The sequence below is a fragment of the Sycon ciliatum genome, chromosome 8, assembly GCF_964019385.1.
Source record: "Sycon ciliatum chromosome 8, ocSycCili1.1, whole genome shotgun sequence".
NCBI classification, from domain to species: domain Eukaryota; kingdom Metazoa; phylum Porifera; class Calcarea; order Leucosolenida; family Sycettidae; genus Sycon; species Sycon ciliatum.
Genome location: NC_088650.1, coordinates 34003243 through 34025742, shown reverse-complemented (window position 1 = coordinate 34025742; position 22500 = coordinate 34003243). Strand labels below are relative to the sequence as shown.

Here is a 22500-nt window from a genome sequence, read left to right as displayed (position 1 = left end):
AGCGCCATCAAGCTAACACAACGTCCATGACCAGACACCATGAAATGATGGCTTAGTATGACTAGACGATGAGACCATTGGACAGTACAGGCTAACTATGACGTTGCCATGGTAACAAAACAACACTTGATACAATTGAGCGGTGTGTAAGGGTTGGTTCACATATCGCCGGTACGCGCCGGGAGTCATCGGGAGTGGGCCTCTTGTAACCTCTCCCGGCGCATTGCGATTATGTGAACCAGTGCAGTCGTAACAAAACCACACGGCAAAATATCGCAAGGGACCGCCGGCAAAGTTGGACTGTGCCCAACTCTTGCGATCTGCCCCGGCGCCGATCCCATACAATTTTGACCAAAAGTGGTTTGTGAACCGTTTGCGCCAATGAGAGGTCCGTTCGCCATTCTTCTAGTCGTTTTAAGGTGGCAAATTACGTGAGCATACCAACCCGTCCTTCTCGGATGATCTGCTTGACTGTTGTGCGACTTATGAGACAAATACTATTGGAATAAACGAGAGAGCTTGGAAGCTCAGGGCCCTACGCTATGCTTTTTTGCCTTGATGACCTAGACAAAAAAAAGCATAGGGATGTTATAAATTCTTTAAAAAATTCCTTTTTTTAAAGACATAACCTGGGATTCGAACCCGCACTATCGCGCCCTGCATGCATCCCCCGATACACTTCGCATACATACTAATTCTTCCAAGTTGCTTCACATTATGATCTTGCATTTGAAAGCCCTATTTGAATATGCATTGTGGCCAGCCGTCTTTGATGGTACGGTACGGTAGGGATAGGTACGGGACAGGTACGATCGAGGGTAATGCGACACCGTCTCCTGTACCGTACCATCAAACACAGCTGGCCACATACAGCTGCCCGCAATATTCAAATAGGGCTTTCAAACGCAAGATCATAACGTGAAGCAACTTGGAAGAATGGGTATGAATGCGAAGTTTATGGGGGAATGCATGTAGGGCGATAGTGCGGGTTCGAATCCCAGGATATGCCTGAAAAAAAAAATAGGATAATTGAAAAATTTATAACATCCCTATGCTTTTTTTGCCGTCAGATTCGTGAGAGCGCCAGTCGTGACACAAACAAACACACAAACACACAAATACCAAATTAAAGCTGTGTGGACCCTGGCTAGCGCCAGACGTTACTGAAGTAACGTCTTCTGCATAGCTACGGGAATAAAAATATAAAGGATACATAGACAAGTTCGTGTGACTTCATCAACATTTGCACGCATAATTTCGACACCACCGCTAACTAGACTGCATTAAAAGGTGTAGAAGTAGTTTCATAATCTCCAGTAAAAGGTAGCACCGAGTGGCCATCACCGAAAGACCTTGAACTAGTAGATTTGGTACTCGAACCGTATGCGCAACGGATCGGGAGCCGGCTCACCGCCGATGTCTTGCGGCGCCGATATTGCTTATGTGTACCAACCCTAAGTTCGGAGGTTGTTGCTTTGACAATACTCATAAAAAGGACACACTTCAGGCTCATTACAAACATCTTGAAAGTTTTTGTCTTCACAAGTATACTTTCAAGCCTTCTCATCAGGTGAAGTACAGGCAAGGGAAAAGGAATAGGAACAGTGGATTAAATACAGTAAGAAGGTGGTAAAACAGCGCAAAAAGAAAGAAAGAAAGAAAGAAGATAGCTAAAGTAAACAGCGAAAATTGCAATAATGACACAAAGGTGCAAATGCGAGAAAACTCAATAAGCGCGACATGTAGTGCGACAACAAGAGACAACCACTGGACATACATGTAACTAACGAGGTTTTGACGACCTACCTAACAGCCTAAGTGTGAATTTGATTTGTTTCTGCTTGCAAAGGTTGGGTTTCCTTGTGTGGATGTATACAGCTTCCAAAACATTCAGCAATCTAGCACTGCGTACACGTGACACAATCGAAAAACAATCATCCGAATACACAGCACGACAATCAGGATGCTCAAACAAATGACTAGCAATGGACGACTCATACTTATCAGAACTAACATCAGAACAATCAGCATGTGCGGTGGACACATCCGTGAATGTTATGTGAATGTTTTGGAAGCTGTATACATCCACACAAGGAAACCCAACCTTTGCAAGCAGAAACAAATCAAATTCACACTTAGGCTGTTAGGTAGGTCGTCAAAACCTCGTTAGTTACATGTATGTCCAGTGGTTGTCTCTTGTTGTCGCACTACATGTCGCGCTTATTGAGTTTTCTTGCATTTGCACCTTTGTGTCATTATTGCAATTTTCGCTGTTTACTTTAGCTATCTTCTTTCTTTCTTTCTTTCTTTTTGCGCTGTTTTACCACCTTCTTACTGTATTTAATCCACTGTTCCTATTCCTTTTCCCTTGCCTGTACTTCACCTGATGAGAAGGCTTGAAAGTATACTTGTGAAGACAAAAACTTTCAAGATGTTTGTAATGAGCCTGAAGTGTGTCCTTTTTATGAGTATTATCGCATTTTTGTCTCAGAGGAAACTGTTGTTGCTTTGCGTTGTCAAAATGTGGTTAGACCATGCAATGGCCCGGTCTTCCGTTCCGTTATTGTTCCAGAAATTGTGACTAGAATTTGGCTTATGGATACAAGTTGAGAGTAACTGTCCACCACTGTAACTACTTGGTCCGACTTATTAAAATGTGCGCTTCACTTCAAAACTCAAGCATATATACAAAGGAGCACCTCTACTAAAAAATCAACCAAGAGGCGGTAGATAGATAACTACTGTGTCGTTTCTTGGCCTGACCTTCTAGTTTTCATCGCCGCTGGTGTCTCAGGGCGCATCTGCAAGTGCGTCAAGCTGCAAAAACGTCGCCATTTTTTTCATCTCCTCCAAGGTATACTGCGCTTCTTTGATTTTTTCACTCCATAGGCCCGATTTCCACGATCGACTTCGCCTCCTCCTCGTGCAGTGCGACTACCAGAATGGTGGCTGTAGGTGTTTTAGCCCGAAGCTCCCACGACACCTTCAAATGAGGCGAACAAGTAAACCACCACGCATAAAAAATCACTTCTGACCAACGTGACCGCGCGCGTCCTGAGTCTGATTTGTGTCGACATGTCATGCAGTCAGACCATGCGTGCTCTAAGCTGCTCTTCCCTGCCTGTTTCACGAATCCACTGGCCCCGGAGACTGGCGATCTTGTGACGCATCGCGATCGTGGCTCCGTGCGCGGATCCGAGGACTCCGCACCGTTACCGCCGGATAATTCACCCCTTCTGCGCTTCAGTTTTCCAGCCAGGTTGTCGCCTGAAAGTCGACCTCAAGGCCGATTATTTATTTCGTTCAACTTCTCGACGATCTCTTCTGTGATCTTGATTCCTCGGCCGCCACATCGTGAACGACTGCGAGAGAGATCAGCAAACTGGACGGAGCGATGCTGGTGCTTTCTGCACGAGTTTCTGGATGACGCGTTTGCTGAAATTCTGCCAAGGAAACAGCGATTGCAGCGATTTCAATCCGCCAGGAGGCACTCGAGAACGATCGCCCAGGAGGTTCTGGTACTCCGTGACAATCCCCCATCGCAGCGGGGTGTTGATTTCAGCACCAGGCCTTCTCTGTGTTGCGCGAGAAGCAACAGGAGTCCTCTGACGACAAAATTTGGACGCGAAATGCTCGAGTCGACTAGGATCCTGAGCCGCTGCCTCCTTTGGAGTTGGAGCCATTTCTTCTTCAACATCACAATTTGACAACTGAATGATGGTGTTAGATAGCTGGAAAGTTTATTCCGTCCTGAGATTATTTGAATTTGTTTGGTTGATGTTCGAAGCGAAACGCACATTTTAATAAGTCGGACCAAGTAGATACTATACTTGCTGACCGTATAATTATAGTATATAGTAGACAGTTGTCTAAAGTCCCTAGGCTGCTTTATGCTGTCTGATGAAGTGTTTTGACACGAACTCGGAGTTACAGCGGAATGAGACTTGTTTGATTCATTGCTGTGTAATATTTGTAGTATATAGATATCCTATATACTAGGGGTGAAAGTTGGCACTGAGATCTCGAGTTCGAGCACTCTGATTTTCTCCGATAGAATATTCGAGTATTCGAGTATTTTTCATCTCCTAAAAATTGCACACCAATGGCTTTAAACTATCATGATACAAACCTGATTGAACCGAGTAGCAGTCATTGTTCTCGGGTATATTGGTTGGTGGGTCATTTGGGCTCTCTCTACTCGTAAACAAATGTTCACCACACAGTCTGCACATCACCATCTGCCGACTGCTGCCCTGAAACTGCAGATTTCTATAGTAAATGCATGTACCATGTATGAACGAGTACTCTGATTTATTGCGAGAACGATTATTTTTGAAAACACCGAGCGAGTACTCGAGTACTCGGTATAATTGTTTCACCCCTACTATATACTATAATTATAGTTACAGTGGTGGACAGTTACTCTCAACTTGTATCCATAAAATTATTTCCTTTTCCTTTCTCCATTTATTATTGGCTCAACATCCGAGTTTTAGAATTTGGCTTCTTTGGTAATGCACCTGAGGTGTAGAAATACAGAAGTGGACTTAGCTGATCAAGTTTACGCTCATGCAACGTGACTTGGTTATAGGAGACGATAGACCTGCAGAGGTGCCGAATCTCACTACTAGGCGGAAGGTCTCCCGATTCTATTGATTTTTCCCGGCCCTGTGTCCCGACCAGAATTGGAAACCTCCCTACTCAGCACTCAGCATATTATTGTGGTGAGTATGCTAACCATGTATGTAGGGTGGTGGTGCAGTGGGTGGTGCAGTGGGTGGTGCGACTGCTACTGTGTCCCTATGCACGGCCAAATGTGCTTACATAGCTTGGTCATGGTTACCCCTACACTACAGGACTATGGACAGGTCACCTCCAGGCCACCTCCAGGCCACCTCCAGGCCATCTCCAGACCACCTCCAGGCCACCTCCAGGCCACCTCCAGGCCATCTCCAGGCCACCTCCAGGCCACCTCCTAGGGTTCCCAGTAAAAAGGCAACGCCTGTTGGGAGTTCCCTAGTAAAATAATAAATTCTACTACTACTACCAGAGGGGGGGGGGGGGGGGAGGGGGAATCCCATACTACAGGAAAATTGAAGTTGGCCAGGCTGGACCTGTGAAAACTAGCTGGCAGTGTATGGCTAAAGTGTTTGCATGATGGCTGTCATTACTGTCGAATGGCAACGGTGGAATCAAGATGTACATGAAGTTATTTTTCATTCTCTTCGGCCAATGTTCAGAGTTTCACAAGACAAAGTATTTGTGGAATGTTCACGCTGAAGCCTGTGTTCTGAAGCAGACAGTACTGCAACAGTCAGATGTGTTCAAGTTAGCTCGTGGGAATGTAGCTTGCGTTCGGTTTCAAGGCACTTACCTCCCCTCTTTGGAATAATCACCAATATGCTTGAGCCCTGCAAGTTGGAAGTTGGAAGTTGGAAGTTGCAAGTTGCAAGTTGGAAGTTGGAAGGCCGTTGGTTAGCACTATTGAGCAGTACTCAAGCTCTTGCTGTGGAATGTCTCAGTCAGTCAGTCAGTCAGTCAGTCAGTCAGTCAGTCAGTCAGTCAGTCAGTCAGTCAGTCAGTCAGTCAGTCAGTCAGTCAGTCTGTCTCCTTGTCAGTCTGTCTCCTTGTCAGTCTGCTGCTACCTTGTGCCCGACTGACTGTTAAAAACCTAGTTTAGTTGGTGGACTCTAACTTGCGCCCCACCGTTTTAATGTTTCCGATTTAATACTTCTTTGTCTCACCATCTGAGTCCTTGTATTCTTTCTTTGCATTGTGAAAATGTGCCTTTGTACAGCTCGACAGTACAATGGCAAGAAAACTGCTACGGAAGACGCTGAGGCTATTGCCAGGCCACAAGCCAAAAGCTCACCAAACGGCACCAGTGATTTTGAGTGAGTTGGTTTGGTGTATTCTATTTTATGGTGACCAGCTTCTTTTGAGATAGACCCTTTCCACAAGAAGTCAGAGGAGTCGAGACGGGGCATGCTGTGTACGCGCTGCACACTTGGCATGCAGCCAGCATGCATGGTTTGCTGCAGGACGTGATCAGGTTTACTGTGTTTTCATGGTCCTGACGCGATGTTCATGCATGTACTTCCCAGCCTTTTCCACTTGACGTTTTTTTAGTTCTGAAGGAAGAAGTTCTGAAATGCTTTCCGAGGACCACTGTTGGGTTCTTGTTTGCAGCAACCGTCATCACTAGTCTAAGAAACCCACTTGTCATTCCATGTGCTCCCTAGTGATGCTGGCATTCCACACTCTTGAATCGTGGCTATCTGGCAAGAAGAGGGCCGCAGTTTGCTGTGACATCGTTCACATTGTTGTGCTCGGTACACTTTGTCAATGAGGACTTTCATCCTTGCTTTTGCCAAGACACGCAACGCCCTGCCAAGAGACTCTGGAGCTTGAGAAAAAGGCATGACCCATCCCTGTTTTCACCATCCAAGGAAGATCAAATGCTTGCTGGCGCTACTCAAGCTGCTGATGTTGAAGTGCAGAGAGACGCAGCCTCATCGCTCAGGTGTGCGGAGAAAGTCCTCTGAGTTCGAGCTGTTATGTGGCTGTGTGCCCGATGTGACAGACTTTCACATTATGCACATAGCTACCAAAGTAAAACTCATGGACACTATCCACGGGCTTATTCACTAGTACTACTCCATCAGCTTCGTCTTCACTGTCGTCGGCGACTTGCCCCTGCATTGGAAATGAGAAAGCATGGTAGTGGCACTCACTCTGGGAAACAGAGGTTCATCACTCGTCCACTCGGACGCATGAAATGCTGGGCCTGATGATCGTACGCTCGAGGAAGTGGTACCTTCTTCCTTTTCAGTTCGAGGAGCATCAAAAGTGCTCTGTACATCGACAGAGGAGAGGTAGAGAACAGAAAAAGAAATTTCGAAATATCCACCGAAAGCGGAAAACTTACCGCTCCAACAACTCCTTCTTTTTCCAGACAGATGCACACCCTCATTCAGCAGAAAACTGTTGAGTTCTTTCACAGGCCATTCTTCATTTGACAGTTCGTCCACGGGTGCCACAGCCATTCATGGCAAACCACTCGACACTCTCTCCTCCATCTCCAAAATGGAAAAATACAGTGTTTCACCATGCTCAACAACTGATACTCTGCACAAAAATCGAAGAGGATGCCCCGTCTCGCATCACGTGACCGTTATTGTGCAAAGGGTCTATTGCCAAGATACTTAACCATAGTAACGTGGAGCTTTCTTAAAAAAATTATTTTGTAGATCTAATGAAAACCTAGAAGAAGATGAGCAGCAGCACTCGGCCGTTGACAATTCTGCCTAAAATTACTTTACCAACACCATATCACTCTGTGGCCGACCACACACACTTTGCATATACAACGAGAGGTGTTTGCCGAGTACGGAAAAATAATCCTTTCAACAGCTGTTTTGGTCATTGAGACCTCATTAAAGGAGGTTGATCTGTTGAATGACTTGAAAAGAAATGAGCGCCAATTTTATACTGAGAAATAGATGGCACACTGACGAGCGCTCACTTGGTTCTCTAGGTGTTAAGATCCAAATTTCACCAAAGAAACATCAGCATAGATAGAAAGTGATAATCGAAATACACATTAAAAGTATGGATACGCTGAGAACTGTCACAGGTACTGCAGTCATGTCACGTAGGAAATGGAGCTACACCATCTGTACAGGAAAGATAGTCACAAGGTAATAGTTACGCCAGATGCAGTAGAAAAGCATAGATACAGAAGTCATGCGAGTAGCCCGGCCGGCATCTACCCCATGCACTCCCTCATATCACACACCGCACCGTGGGCTCGCTTGTCGTGTGTCTTGTGTTCCGAAGAGAATGCGCGAAAACTGTTTCATGACTACAGTAAAACCTGGTGTAAGGGATCACCCCACGGTGACCCCACCACCCCACGGTGACCCCACCACCCCACGGTGACCCCACGGTGACCCCACCACCCCACGGTGACCCCACCACCCCACGGTGACCCCACCACCCCACGGTGACCCCACCACCCCCGGTGACCCCACCACCCCACGGTGACCCCACGGTGACTCCACGGTGACCCCATGGTGACCCCACGGTGACCCCACCACCCCATCACCCCATGGTGACCCCACGGTGACCCCACGGTACCACGGTGCAAGCAAAAATGTTAACCCTTTCCGGACTGATGCCGCACATGTGCGTCAAAACGTCATACCCTGATTTCCTGATGCCGCATAGGTGCGTCAAGTAAAAGTGCATACTTGCACAGTGCATATACATCACTGTTCAAATTGTCGTAACTCCTTTGTCCTTTATCCGATTGTCGCGAATGATGGCTCATTGGAAAGGTGAGAGAATAAGCTTTCCAGTGGTATGTCGTTTGATATAGCGCGGAATCACTGTGTATTGAAGAACTAAACACGGATACGCTTGAAATTGTTTCGAAAATTTGTACGCAGAGCGCTTCAAAGTGCGTCGGCGTGCCTCAAACGGGGACTTTCCCAGTGACTCATCGCTGCACAGTGCATGCGAAGTAGAGATCAAATGAATCGCTTGAGCTTCATGAATCTGCAGGACTTTGAATCATCGTTCTACGTTGAGTAAAAATTGAGAAACGATAAAATTTGTGGAGGTGGGTACAGAATCTTGCTCAGGCGCAATCGGGCAGCTCTGAACAGGCTTGATGGCGATTCTGTTGCTCCTGCCGGGTGTCTAGTGGCGATATTCAGAGAGAGAACATCTGTAGCTTTCCAATGCGACCAAAAAGAAATAATTACGAAACTGGTGAGTGAAATTAGATAATTTTCAAATGCATACTGGGACTATTGCGTATGGCAGGGCGGCCGGTGGCAGGAATCAGGGGATTTAGCACCAGGGCGCAAAAGGTTAAAGCCAGGTGGTCTTTAGAACCAGGTCCCATACATTCGCGGTATATCAGATTATGCATACATGTGCATGATTTTACTTCCATGTACTCATATTGACAGGTGTGGAGCATAGAATATTCTCGTGCAGGCAAAGCACACCTCCCTGGAGTGCATGCAGCGCATTCTGCACTGTCACTTGTCACTTCAGTTGACTGCATCCACTTGCTTCAGAGCGCACATCAACCCTGTTGCAGTCAACTCTGCCAGCCAAGATGGCACTTTTGGTTAGTTTTGGTCGCTGTGTGCAGTTCCAATATGGCACTTGGTACACAAGAAGTCCGTTGCAGGTCGCGCAACACAGTTGGTCGCTGTATCCGGTGCAGTTTCTGTATAGAACTGTCCGTGTATGGAAAAACGGTCGTTATGAGCAGGTGGTCGCTAAAGACAGAGGTCGCTTACACCAGCTTTTACTGTACATCTCTTGAGTTCTTATGATGGTAGTGAAGAGTGTAGTGATTGATCACCTTCTTGCTGTAATATTGAACATGTGTTGCATTTTGTTTGAATTGCTGTGTAGGAAATTGCGGCTATGCGAAATTGATGATATTTTCGAATTTGCAGTCAAACTTCAAAAACACATGAGCAATTTCAATATTGGTGAGTGATGTGCTTATACATGCTTATACTTTATTGTTGTTAAACCTTTCCATGCCATGAACGCGTATACGCGTTTTTTTGGATGAGCTGATTGGCCATGGACGCGTTAACGAGTTCTGCCTACACTGTACAATGTACACTGTACAGTATATGTGTGTCGCGCGCTATAGACGAGTGTACAAACTGTTATAACTCCGGCACAATATCTCGGATTGCAAAGGTTGAGACACCGCTGGAAAGGTCTTGAGCTCAGCTTTCCAGGGATATAAAGTTCTTCGCGAGCCGACAAGGTATGACTGAGCGGCAACAAATAGAACGGGCAGAATACGCAAATTTCACTTTTTGGCGATCGATTTAATGTTTTTGTTCCCGACTTCGTGCGGGCTAGGGGATTTCCCCTAGAGACAGCGAGCGCGGACTAAGCTTCGCCAAATGCATTTAAATCTCAGCTTTCCAACACAGTTTGAATCGTGAAAATCCGTTCACTATGAGCAAGAAGACGAAAGAAAAAACGAGAGGCAGTCGTTTTGTTATTTTCAGGCATGGTAGGGGAACTTGGAGAGGGATGGAAGTGGCCCTGGTATGCCTGTCTTGCTGTGAGTCCCTGACATGGCTTCCCGTGGTTCAGATCTTTCCAATAAGCCAAGGATCGTGAAAATCCATCAAGGTACAGTGAAATAGGAATAAATTTCGTTCTGAGCTGCGCTTGCAGCTTTGAACAGGTGAGCTCAGCGCCTGAACAAATGCGTGGCCAACACAGGAAACCATACTGGCATGGAAAGGATTAATAGAAGCTTAGATAACCCTAAATATAAGAATCGGCAGGAAAAATGTGCGATGTGGCTAAGGGGCCATCCGTAAATATCGATAGTTTTTTCAATCCGTGAATTTTACAAAGTAACCAGGACCCACCGCCCACCCCCCTACTTTTTACGGAATAAAATATTGATGACACATGTGGCCTTTTGGATGATCTCCGACCTTGCCTGCGGGTCTGCGGAAAACGTCTCCATCCACTGCTTCTGTGCTTTGGTGAAAAACGCAGATCGATTATTGGACGTTTCAACAGTCCACAAGGCCTCGATGACGGCGTAGTAGCCATCGTCGTCTTCACCAGGGCTGTCAAACTCTTTGAAAAACTTATCTTTTTGGCAGCTGTACCAAACAAAGTAGTCTGCCGTGCCATTTTCGTTAGGCCACGCTCCACATGGGAACTGTTCCAACCATTGGCGATGTAGCAATTCTTCGATGTGGAGTTCAAATAAGAGCTGGACTTGACCCGGATTAATCAGGTATTGTGATACTTCGAATAATTGTGCAATAATTATACTTGTGAATAATATCTGACAAACTTCCCTCTTTCTTTTGCTTCAAGAGTTTCGATCTCCACTACATTTTTTGGAGACAACAATCTACGTGTACGTGTGGTTCGACGCACGCAGACCCACGCACACGCAGTACTGGGCGCCAGGTCCGCGTGTCTTCGATATTTTATTTACTTTGAATTTCGGCTGCACCCACCACCCAGGTACGAAAATTTCACGGATTGTAAAAACTATCGACATTTACGGACGGCCCCTAAGGGGCCATCCGCATTGCCGATAATTTTCATGGAACGAAAAGTTTAGTTATGACCCATCCCTACCCACCCACCCCCTTCAACGAAAAGTATATTGACTTGACAACTAGAATGGATTGATGTTTCAGCTATCAATAATTTTCTTAACGAAACTGTCCTTAATCCACCCACCCATAAACGAGACTTTTTCTCGTTGTGAAAAAGATCGACAATAGGGACCTTTCGCGTCTGGTGAGAATCGAGTGCGATTCGGTTCGTCCTCGTTTCGCTGAAAACAGATTCAGGCTTTGCTAGTCGTCATGCTATTTTCCATGACAACTACGAATACGGCCGACAGCTTGGCGTACGCGTGTTTACACGCACACGTTCATGGATCATGGAATCAAGGAAAATATGTGTACCTGATGGATTCAGGGCGATCCACGAATGAAGAGGCTTCCATTTGTGACGATGAGATCTCATAAGGGACTCTGACGAATCCTCGAACAGCAACAAATCAGCATTCGTTTCGTATCCGTACGTGTGGTGCGAAAGGTCCCTATTTACGGACGGCCCCTGACAAGGTTTTCGGAAGCACCTCCGAGGTTCAAGATTCAACCGTTTTAGGAACGAGGACGAGTTAATGCGTCCAAACAATGTACGCTGTATTCCCCAGGACGAGTGCACTCGTCCTGAGAGTGAATGCATTTGTACAGTGCATATACACCAGTGTTCAAATTATCGTAACACTGGTGTCCTTTGTCCGATCATGGCAAATGATAGCTATTTGGAAAGCTGAGAAAATCAGCTTTCCATTGATAGTCGTTTGATATAGCGCGACGTGAATTCACGGAGTGCCGAAGAGCGAAACACAAATACGCTTGAACTTTTTGACAAATTGTGTGCGTAGTGATCTGCATCTATCAGTATCTCTCAAACAGGGACTTCCCCTATGAGTCATCATTGCACGGCGCATACAAAGCAGAGCCCAAGGGATTCACTTGAAATGCACGAATCTGGAGAATTTTGAATCGTTGTTCTGCATTGGGTAAAACTTCAGCACCGAAGAAAAATATTCTAGGCGGGGACAGTACCCTCACTCAGGCGCAACAAGGCAGCTGTCAAATGGCATGAAGGCAATTCTATTGCTACTGCTGGACATTTAGTTGATTGATTTTGAGAGAGGAGATCTGTAGCTTGCTGATGAGCCCAAGATGAAGAAACTCTGCGACTGGTGAGTGAAATTACAAAATTTTGCAGCTGCATACTCGGGCTGAGGCACGCGTCAGCGTGTGCCCTGGCGGGAATACGTGGAATCAGTAGTGGACCAGAACCCAAAATGTTTATAGGGAAGTAAAGATCAGGATTCAACTACCTGCAGTCTTCTTGGTACTACGTTGAATTTTTGTTGGTCGGAGGAAGCTGAGACGCTCTCTTCATCGTATATTCCCAACCAAACTCGCACACTTCCCCTAAATAATAAACGATGAGTGTGCGCTAATAGATAATGACCTGTGACAGGGGCGAAAACCCTTCAAGTTTTTCCAGGATGGTATTTGATGGTGTAAATATGATCAATAATAAATGAAAATCTGCAATTGTATATTTTGGCACCCGTCAGGCTACAGCCCTGCATCCGCCCCTATGTGAGTAAAATTAAAATTTGAAGTGTTACTTCATTTGTGTACTGGTAGAGGCGGAGACCATGATAAAAGCTTCAGAGCAAAACTGGATGTTGAATTGAATGGTTTGGTTTGAAGGAGTCCGCTATACAGCGTTTGGGTCTTATTCCCAATCGAACACAGTCCTGAAGTGGTGCGTACACCAGCTGTACAAAATTAAAATGAGCACTGACAAACAAAAGAGCAAAACCTGATATTGGCTATTGTTGTTGTTGTTGTTGTTGTTGTTGTTGTTGTTGTTGTTGTTGTTGTTGTTGTTGTTGTTGTTGTTGTTGTTGTTGTTGTTGTTGTTGTTGTTGTTGTTGTTGTTGTTGTTGTTGTTGTTGTTGTTGCTGCTGCTGCTGCTGCTGCTGCTGCTGCTGCTGCTGCTGCTGCTGTTGCTGCTGCTGCTGCTGTTGTTGTTGTTGTTGTTGTTGTTGTTGTTGTTTCTGATGTTTCTTGTGTTTTCTACTAGAAAAACTCGCAAGGCTCATCGTAAAAGATGTCGGTAGCCCAATCAAAAATTATGTCGATATTATTGAGAATCACATCAGGAACCACGAATTGCCTGGCAAACCTAGCATAACCAACCTGAGTGGTATTTTGCAATACTACTGTGCATGCAAGAAGTGCACATGTGAAGATCTGCTACGACTAATAGAAGAAATTGATGAAGGCAATGAAACAGAAGCACGCAAAATTCTCGTGTAAGTTTGTAGTTCCAGAGAAATATTGAATGAGAGTGTGACAATCTGTAGGCTCATAGTTGAAATCTGACACAAAGTCAGACCTGCATCTGACCTAGCACCCATGCTCATAGTTGAAATCCAGCACAAAGTCAGAGCTGCATCTGACCTAGCACCCATACATTCTCCAACATTGTTTTTGATTGAAATGTGTAAATAGAAATGTGTAAATAGAAATGTGTAAATAGAAATGTGTAATCCCTAGTACCTCCCTAGTACCCTACCATGTAACGTTTGAGATAGCGTGCCGCCGGCTGCCTGCAGTGAGATATGTTGCAGTCTTGGAGCAGACAACTATAGACAATGGCATCTTTCATTGTTCTTAGAACACCTTGAGACAATCCAGGACTTTGCAATCAGCAGAATCGCTTTGTGTTCAATGTACGTTATAATCCCTTGCTTAGCCCGACCCGATTAGTCCAGTGCTTATAAATCTCACACTTTTAAAGATGGATTATTCTATCGCCCGAATATTTGGTGAACTTTTTCCTAATGACATGAGCAGGGAAAAGGCCGTGGTTGAGTGTTTACATTGAGGAGACCTTATGTGTATGTGGCTGCAATGGAATTTTCGAGTACTTAGAAAGGTTTGTCTATGAGTGTCTTGCAGGGGCCTGAGGTCCCTATAGGGTGAAGAACATTGTCAGGATCAGAGGCTGTGGCGGATCGCGTGATCTTTGTTTTCATGTTGGTGGTATTCTATGTTTTCCTGCAGAAAAACCAAGTTCAGCAACGTGACAAACGTGTGAGTTTGGCAAAGCTGACATCACCATTCATATATTATTATGCCTTAGGCACGAACACAATCAACGATGTATGTACAGGGAATTACATTTTCATTTTAGGAGTCCATGGATAGCTTTCAGGTTTTTTGTTTATATGAGATTCTCCTTTTTTCCCTCTTTTTTCTCTCTTGAGATAATATAGAAACATGCTGGTAATGTATCTGAAATTCTCTCTTTTTTTAGAACATACTTCTCAGGACAACGTTTTGCCTTTCATTTAACTGCCAGATGCACTCTCCGGAAACTGATTACCATGGGCACGTGTGCAGCTGGCTCTGAAAACGTATTTTGAAGTGTTCTCTATATTTACCCTGTGAGGTATCTCTATAGTTGAAATGTCATCACCAGAGCCGACAGGACAGCTCCAAATAGGGAAATTGAATGCAGTCTGACAATTGCTTAGTGTAACTCGCAACTCAAAGATTCCGTGTTACCAGCTTATCATTGTTATTGTTTGGCTGTAAATTTAAAAACCCGGAGACGACGTTTCAATGATGTGACAATATGGTTGGGTGCAGAAGGATGAAATGCATCCATGTTGGCTGTGGACGTTTCCTGCATAGTACTATCGTCATAAAATGTTCTCTCTATTCAGACGACAAGAATTGAATTCCTTTGATGATTCAGCCTAATTATTATGCATTATTTTCCTTTGCGACATTCTCCAATTTCATATTATATTTCGTGTTTTTCTTTTATAAGCAACTTATTGTAGTAATCAAATCTCCTTACTTGTACCAGACGCCTAGATAGTGGCAGATGACTTCCCACTGCAAGATATACATGTATGCCCACACTGACTCACAGCCGAGCTCTCATTCTCATTCTCTACTTCACTGACCGACTCTCTACTCACCACTCATGGCGTTGTCCCATCTGCCCTTCCTTTGTGTCGTCGTCGTAGTCGTCGTCGTCGTCGCCGCCGCTGCTACTGCTGCTGCTGCTGCTGCTGCTGCTGCTGCCGCTTCTGTTGTTGTTGGTGTTGCTGGTGATGCTGTTGTTGTTTCAAGACTTTATTCTCACGATAGCCAGTGGCCAATAAGAGATAATAGTGTGAGAGAGGAGAAAGAGTGAGGAAGAATTGGGTGGGCAGGGATGAATGACTACTTTAAAAGTGTACGGGCAGGGGTGGTCGCCACACGAGCATACAGAGTTGTGGAACAGCAGGGATATCTGGGATTTGAAGAGAGTACGAGAAGGGATTTCGCTAAGCAGAGTGGGCAAGCAGTTAACGTAATGAAGGGGGGGGGGGAAGAGTACACGGCGATCAGTTCCTAGAGTTGGCAAGTGCCAAGTACGAGAGCGACGAAAATAATTCATATATTAATTAAAATCAACAGCAACAACAACTCAGTGAAGAAAGAGAATGTCAAATAAAAACAGTGAAAAGCAACAGAGACGCAAAGGTCATGTGGATAATGAGCTACTTATGCCGTAGTAAATACATGTAAGGGGCGGCACGGATCTTGAACAGGCGGAGTGAGACCATATCCTTAACTTCTCTGGACAGAGTGAGCCGAACAGAAAAAGCAAGAAAGAGAGGGGAGCGCAAAAGAGTGGATGAGTTACACTTGGGGAGCACGAGCGAGTCCCTAGTTCTTGGAGACGAGAACCAATAGGGCTTGAAAGTGATGACGTCAAAACGGCCAGGGAGTAGTAAGTTGACATCAGATTTCTATTTTGGATCCACTAAGGTGTGACTTTGCTATTGCCTAAGTATGTGAGTGCATAGCAACCCACTCATGTCGCATGTCTCATGTCACATGTCCATACCAGTTTTTGAATTTTTGAAATTGTTGCTATGCTGTGACGTAGCACTTTCAAGCCCTATTAAAACACATGAGAGGAGGTGGGCACAACTCAAGCTTGATAGAATGGACAAGAGCAGCCAGGTGTGCACTGCGTCTACATGTATGTGATAACAGAGTTGTGTGAGCGAGTTTATAAAGTTTATAAAGAGCGGATGATGAGAGCATGCGAGGTTGACAAAGGAGAATTTTAAATTAAGAATTTCTTGTGGTGTACATGTGTTTGAAGGTTTGCAGCAGCAGCGGACGAGGATAATCCAGCCCAAGACGTATCGGCATAATCGAATACTGGGCGAAGATAAAGTTGAAGACACCACTGCAGCTGTACTTATGGTTGATAAATATGGTGGTAAAGACACACCCTGGCAATATGGCGGTAAACACACGCCTGCCCACACGCGCTCTCTAGGCTGCACAGTTCTGGCACAGAGCTCTCCTTCTCACCACCGCTACCATCAGTTCGCGCCTGGCGCCTGGTCGATGCATGGCTGGCGGTATCCGGCATAGCAGGCTGGTACATCAAGTAGCGCATGGCACATAGATGATGACACGGCAACAACATAGCTCGATTGCGACGTACGTTTCGTCCCCGCTGGACTCATCAGGCAATCTTCTTCTTGGATGTCTTCATCCGGAGCTTGACTCGGGAGAATGAAGTTGAAGACACCACTGCAGCTGTACTTATGGTTGATAAATATGGTGGTAAAGACACACCCTGGCAATATGGCGGTAAACACACGCCTGCCCACACACGCTCTCTAGGCTGCAAAGTTCTGGCACAGAGCTCTCCTTCTCACCACCGCCACCATCAGTTCGCGCCTGGCGCCTGGTCGATGCATGGCTGGCTGTATCCGGCATAGCAGGCTGGTACATCAAGTAGCGCGTGGCACATAGATGATGACACAGCAACGACATAGCTCGATTGCGACGTACGTTTCGTCCCCAGGGTGTGTCTTTACCACCATATTTATCAACCATAAGTACAGCTGCAGTGGTGTCTTCAACTTCATTCTCCCGAGTCAAGCTCCGTATGAAGACATCCAAGAAGAAGATTGCCTGATCAGTCCAGCGGGGACGAAACGTACGTCGCAATCGAGCTATGTCGTTGCTGTGTCATCATCTATGTGCCATGCGCTACTTGATGTACCAGCCTGCTATGCCGGATACCGCCAGCCATGCATCGACCAGGCGCCAGGCGCGAACTGATGGTGGCGGTGGTGAGAAGGAGAGCTCTGTGCCAGAACTGGGCGAAGATAGGCTGAATAAAATAGAAGCTTGCACCAGATTGGGAGGTACGAGCAGTGGGGGAAGAGAATTCGTAAGGATTTGCTTGATTTTTGACAGAATCTGTGATATATTCGATGTGGTCCACTCAAGAGGGTGCAGAGTCAAATACAATTATACGAGGGTTGCACGCTGCGAGGGCCCCGGGGTATGCAGCGTGAGTACATTGTATAATGATTGTGTTGTGGTTGTTGTTGTTGTTGCTGCTGCTGTTGCTGTTCTTGTTGTTTAAGCTAGATAAAAGTAGATCTCTGGGCTATGTGATAGAGAGATAAAGGAGAAGCTACATTGCAGATAAAACAGGTCTGGTCTAGGCTGTGCATAACAGACTGTCAGTTATCAGCACAACAGTGCATGCAGTCTGTACGAGTTCACACACATCTGTTTTCCTTATTCGACCTGTCTGTCACGTCCTTTGTATCCGCACTGTTGCCGTGTTGGGTTCACGTTTCTCATGGCCCTTTCCTTGGTTGGTAGGTCATGTCAATTGTGTTAATAATAATAATAGATACAGGAAATAATATATACACTATGCGGCAAAAACAAATTCCTGGTTCGCGTGAGTCTCGGCTAGAGACCAAGTTTTCCGCATCCGTAGGAACGCCACCACCCTGAAGGATCCGCACCCAGATGCAGCTCCTGAAGCGGCGAGTAGATCAGACCCACCACCAATGTGGTCAAAGACCGAAAATCCCATGTACTGCTGCACAAGATGAGACCTATTCACAAGGATTCACTGCCATGATCTTGAATGAATACAGGTAATTATTATTAGTATTACAATGTACTTGCATGTACGCGTTGGAGTCAACCATGCAAGCATGATTCACAACTTCGCTTATGCTGAATATGATAAACAGGACTATGACAGGGAAAAAATTGAGCTAGAACGATGATAATAATATCATATACAATGTATCCCATGGGTAGTGCCATTTATGAATAGGTCTATGACATTTATGAATATTGCAGCCTGAGTGATAACAATAGTGCTATTTCCTGAGTTTAACTGTTTCAGGATCTGTCGGAATATCACGATGCACAGATCGTCATGCATAGATCTCGCCATGCGGGTCGGTCATGGAGAGTGTTTAGGCTCCCGAGCAATCCATCATTGGCTTGGCGCAGATCTCCCACCATAATAACTACAGCCGCGAACCACGTAGTGGAAAGCTAGACAAGATGGGCAACCCATTTTCACATGTACAGACAATTTGCAAAAAGTTCCCAACATTCAGGGAGAAGTACTTGCATGACACATTGGCAGAACGAACAAGGCAGACTCGAACATTCCAAGATTCTGCAGCCGTTGCGTTGCAGGTGTTGGGTGGCAGCTCCGTTACGGAGGCCGTAGTACAAGTCGTCGAGCTCGGCTAGCCACCGCCAACTAGTCAGCGCAACCTCGACCACGCGCTCGCATTAGCTCCATGCCCGCGTTGACGGAGCTCCGGGTGACCGACCAACAAGGCGAACAGCTTCAATACGGGTAATACTAGAACTAATGTGTGTGTGAAAATCCACGCGGGGAAATTTAGTCGGGGAAATTGAGTAGGGGAAATTGAGTCGGGGAAATTGTATGAACTACATTGTACATGGACAATCATGTAGTTCTGTGTCAGTACATGTATACCATTTTCCTGTACAAAATTGCGCAGAATTTTTTTAAATAATTATCTGGTTAATGAAGTTGAACACACCACTGCAGCTGTACTTATGGTTGATAAATATGGTGGTAAAGCCACACCTGGCACCAGGCGCCAGGCGCGAACTGATGGTGTTGGTGGTGGTGAGAAGGAGAGCTCTGTGCCAGAACTTTGCAGCCTAGAGAGCGTGTGTGGGCAGGCGTGTGTTTACCGCCATATTGCCAGGTGTGTCTTTACCACCATATTTATCAATTATCTGGTTTCTACTTCTAGTATAGTACCAGGTTCAACGAAATGTGAACTTGCAGCAAAAGTGTGCAGCGAACTGTGGAGTCCGTGCCAGGAAATACAAAGTACAGTGTACTTTTCCTTTCTGAATTCATCCAGCCCTATAAGTTGCCACGGTTGGACTAGCAGGTAATGCAAACACTGTACCGGGACGTATCCTGAACCTGTGGTGGACAAAGCCCCATTTGGTCCTGTACAAACTAGTGCAAAGAAAAACGTGTGATGTGTTGACACACCTTACAAATGCCATAACTCACTAGTGCGAAGGAGCATTGCATCAAATGATGCCCCCCAGCCTAACGCTCCTGCTCACAAATGCCTTCGGGCTGCAATCCAAACTTGGTGAGTTCCAGCACACCCTAGACCAAGTCCAACCTGATATCGCCATCATCACAGAAACCAAGCTCACCCCAGAAAGTACTACGCAAGCAGAGCTGACGGTCCCTGGCTATTACTCACCCTTGCGGCGTGACAGGACTCGCCATGGCGGTGGTGTGGCAGTCTGGGTTAAGACTTCCCTCGCTATGCGGGAGCTGGAAAAAATCGACGTGCTTGATCAGGAGCTCATCTGGCTAAGCGTCAAGCTGTGCAACGGCCAGTCTGTGGTCATATGTGCAGTTTACCGCCCTGGAACGTGCTCAGACACGGACATCGCCATCTTTGACGCCATATCTGCGGGCCTCGAGTCGACAGCGCGCCGAAATTCGCCTGTGATTCTAGCTGGTGACTTTAATGTGCACAACCAAGACTGGCTCCACAGCAGTCGAACGACACGTGCAGGCGAATATGCAGAGGACATGTGCCACATGTATGGTCTTGAGCAGCTCGTCCATGAGCCAACCCGTGGTCGCAACACATTGGAACTCGTGATGCCAGATTTACCAGGCAGAATCGTCACGCCTCCGCATCCACCCCTTGGCAAATCCGATCATGCAGTGATAGTTGCACATTTTGATGTGGCACCAACCCCAGACCGTCCGACCAAGCGCACAGTATGGCGGTACCAGCAAGCCGACTGGCCCCGCCTACGCGCCTTCCTGCGCGACTCAGACTGGTCCTTCCTTGCTACTGATGACGTTGACACCTCATGTGACAAACTCACCAGGAAAGTCACAGAGGCAATGAAACGATTCATACCATCCAAAGTATTGAAGCAGCGAGCCAGCAACCCAATCTGGTGGTCTCCTGAATGCCAAGCATGTGTTGACAGAAAACAACAGGCGTGGAGGCGCCATCGGGCTGCACTTCTTTCAATCTTCAAGGAGGCAGCAACTGCCGCAGTCGCCACTCTGCATCGAGTAAAGATGGCCCACATTGCGACAGTAAGGCGCAAGACCAGCGCTGGAGGTCTCTCCAGCCGAGAGTGGTGGACTACGATCAAACGTGCTGGTGGCCATAGCAGCCGTTCCTCGTAGATCCCGACCTTGACCCAGGCCAACAGTGTCGAAGTCAGGCAGAGCGCAGCGAAAGCTGAGGCTTTTGGAAAGTTCTTCTCGTCAAAGTGCAGTTTGGGTACGGATGACTTGCAGGCAGACGCGCTCCCACCAGTTCGTCGCCGCTCAGATGCGCAGCTCCACACAGTGCACTTCCGACCTTGTGCGGTCGAGCGCGAGCTCAGGAAGGTCTCCGCTGCAAAAGCCACAGGACCAGATGGCCTGCCTGGCCGAGTCTTGCAGGAGTGCAGCAAGGAACTTTCAGTCCCTGTGTCGAAACTGTTCGCCAAGTCATTTCGGGCAGGACGCCAGCCTACCCTATGGAAGACTGCCATGGTTGTACCCGTCCACAAGAAGAAATCGAAATCTGATGTGAGCAACTACAAACCTATCTCACTCCTCACCATCTTGTCCAAGGTGATGGAGGCTATCGTCAACCGTGCCCTCAGGAAATTCCTTGAGTCAAACAATAATCCTCTCCCAGAGCCAGTATGGGTTCCGCAGCAGACTTGGCACCCAGGATATTCTCACCCTATTGAATTCGCAGTGGGGCAGGGTGGCCGCAAGCGGTGGTGCAGTAAGGGTGATCGCAGTGGATGTGGCTGGTGCGTTTGACCGTGTCTCGCACACCGGAGTGCTCCACAAGGCAGAGTGCTATGGCGTAGCTGGTCACCTGCTTGGCTGGCTCCGCGACTACTTGAGCAACCGGAACCTAACCGCAGCTGTTGGTGGGGAGCTATCTCAGCCCTACCCGGTGAGAGCTGGCGTCCCCCAGGGCAGCATCCTGGGACCGACACTGTTCATCCTGTACACAAATGACGCCGAGGACCATCTCCCTCCTGGAATGGACCTCGCAGCATATGCCGATGACACTACGCTCTTCAACTTCATCACCTCAAGAGTGTCCATACCTGGCAGCTCTGTTATCATGCAACAGGGTGTGGATGCACTGTCTCGCTGGGGCGTGGAGTGGAAGATCAAGTTTGAGCCCTCCAAGACCCAAGCCATGCAAATCGCACATCATCGCCAGCCTTGGCAGCTCCCGGGAACCACTTTCGACGCTACGCCAGTCAGCGAGGCAGGCCACCTGAAGCTCCTGGGCGTCACCTTTGACTCCCAGCTGACATATGCGCAGCACATCCGCACGATCCGCTCCAGAGCACAGCAACGCCTAGGCTTCCTGCGGAAGGCCTCTGCTATCCTAGAGCCCCCTGGCCGACTCCGAGCCTACAATGGGTTTGTCCGACCTGTGCTGGAGTACTGTCCCCTGGTCTGGCTTGGTGCGCCACCCTCACACTTGGCCAAGCTAGACCAGATCCAGCGACGAGCCATCCACATCATCGGATCGGGCTCCTGGCTCCCTAGTCTATCTCTGCGGCGGACAGTGGCCTCGCTTGCATACTTGTACAAGCTATTCTGCCTAGATGCGGACAGCCCGCTAAAGAAGATCCTCCCCCCTGGTGCCCAACGTCGACCTCAGGACATACAGCCCACCCGCGTGTCTGCTCAGCCTACGCACCCACACCAGCTATCGACTAACCTGCCAGCACGCACCCGAAACAGCTGTCTTCGCGCATTTCCTGCCAGCGCTGTGCAGACATGGAATGCTCTGCCCCAAAGCATACTGCTGAGACCCCCACACCTGGAGGGCCTGCAAGCCTTTAATTAAGTGCTGTGTCCACCGTCACCTCCAGCTGCACCACTGGAGCTAGGCGACTGAGAACCTCTAGCAGACCTCCCACACCCACCTCAGCCGTAGTGCACACACCGCGTCTGAGA

The 22500-nt window shown here is 47.1% G+C and overlaps 1 protein-coding gene across 3 annotated transcripts in view; it reads left to right on the top strand.

Moving 5' to 3' along the window:
- LOC135822841 (uncharacterized) overlaps window positions 1-22500 on the top strand; it is a 103917-nt gene that overhangs the window by 39882 nt on the left and 41535 nt on the right. The window contains exons 13-16 of one of the 3 annotated variants that reach the window (XM_065335678.1): window positions 5798-5894; window positions 9436-9515; window positions 13210-13441; window positions 14196-15292. The exons of the other annotated variants lie outside the window; for them this stretch is intronic. Of the exons in view, the coding sequence (XP_065191750.1) occupies window positions 5798-5894; window positions 9436-9515; window positions 13210-13441; window positions 14196-14229 (443 nt within the window). The 3' untranslated portion in view covers window positions 14230-15292. Of the gene's footprint in view, window positions 1-5797; window positions 5895-9435; window positions 9516-13209; window positions 13442-14195; window positions 15293-22500 lie in introns of those variants that run through there. 3 annotated transcript variants of the gene reach the window in all.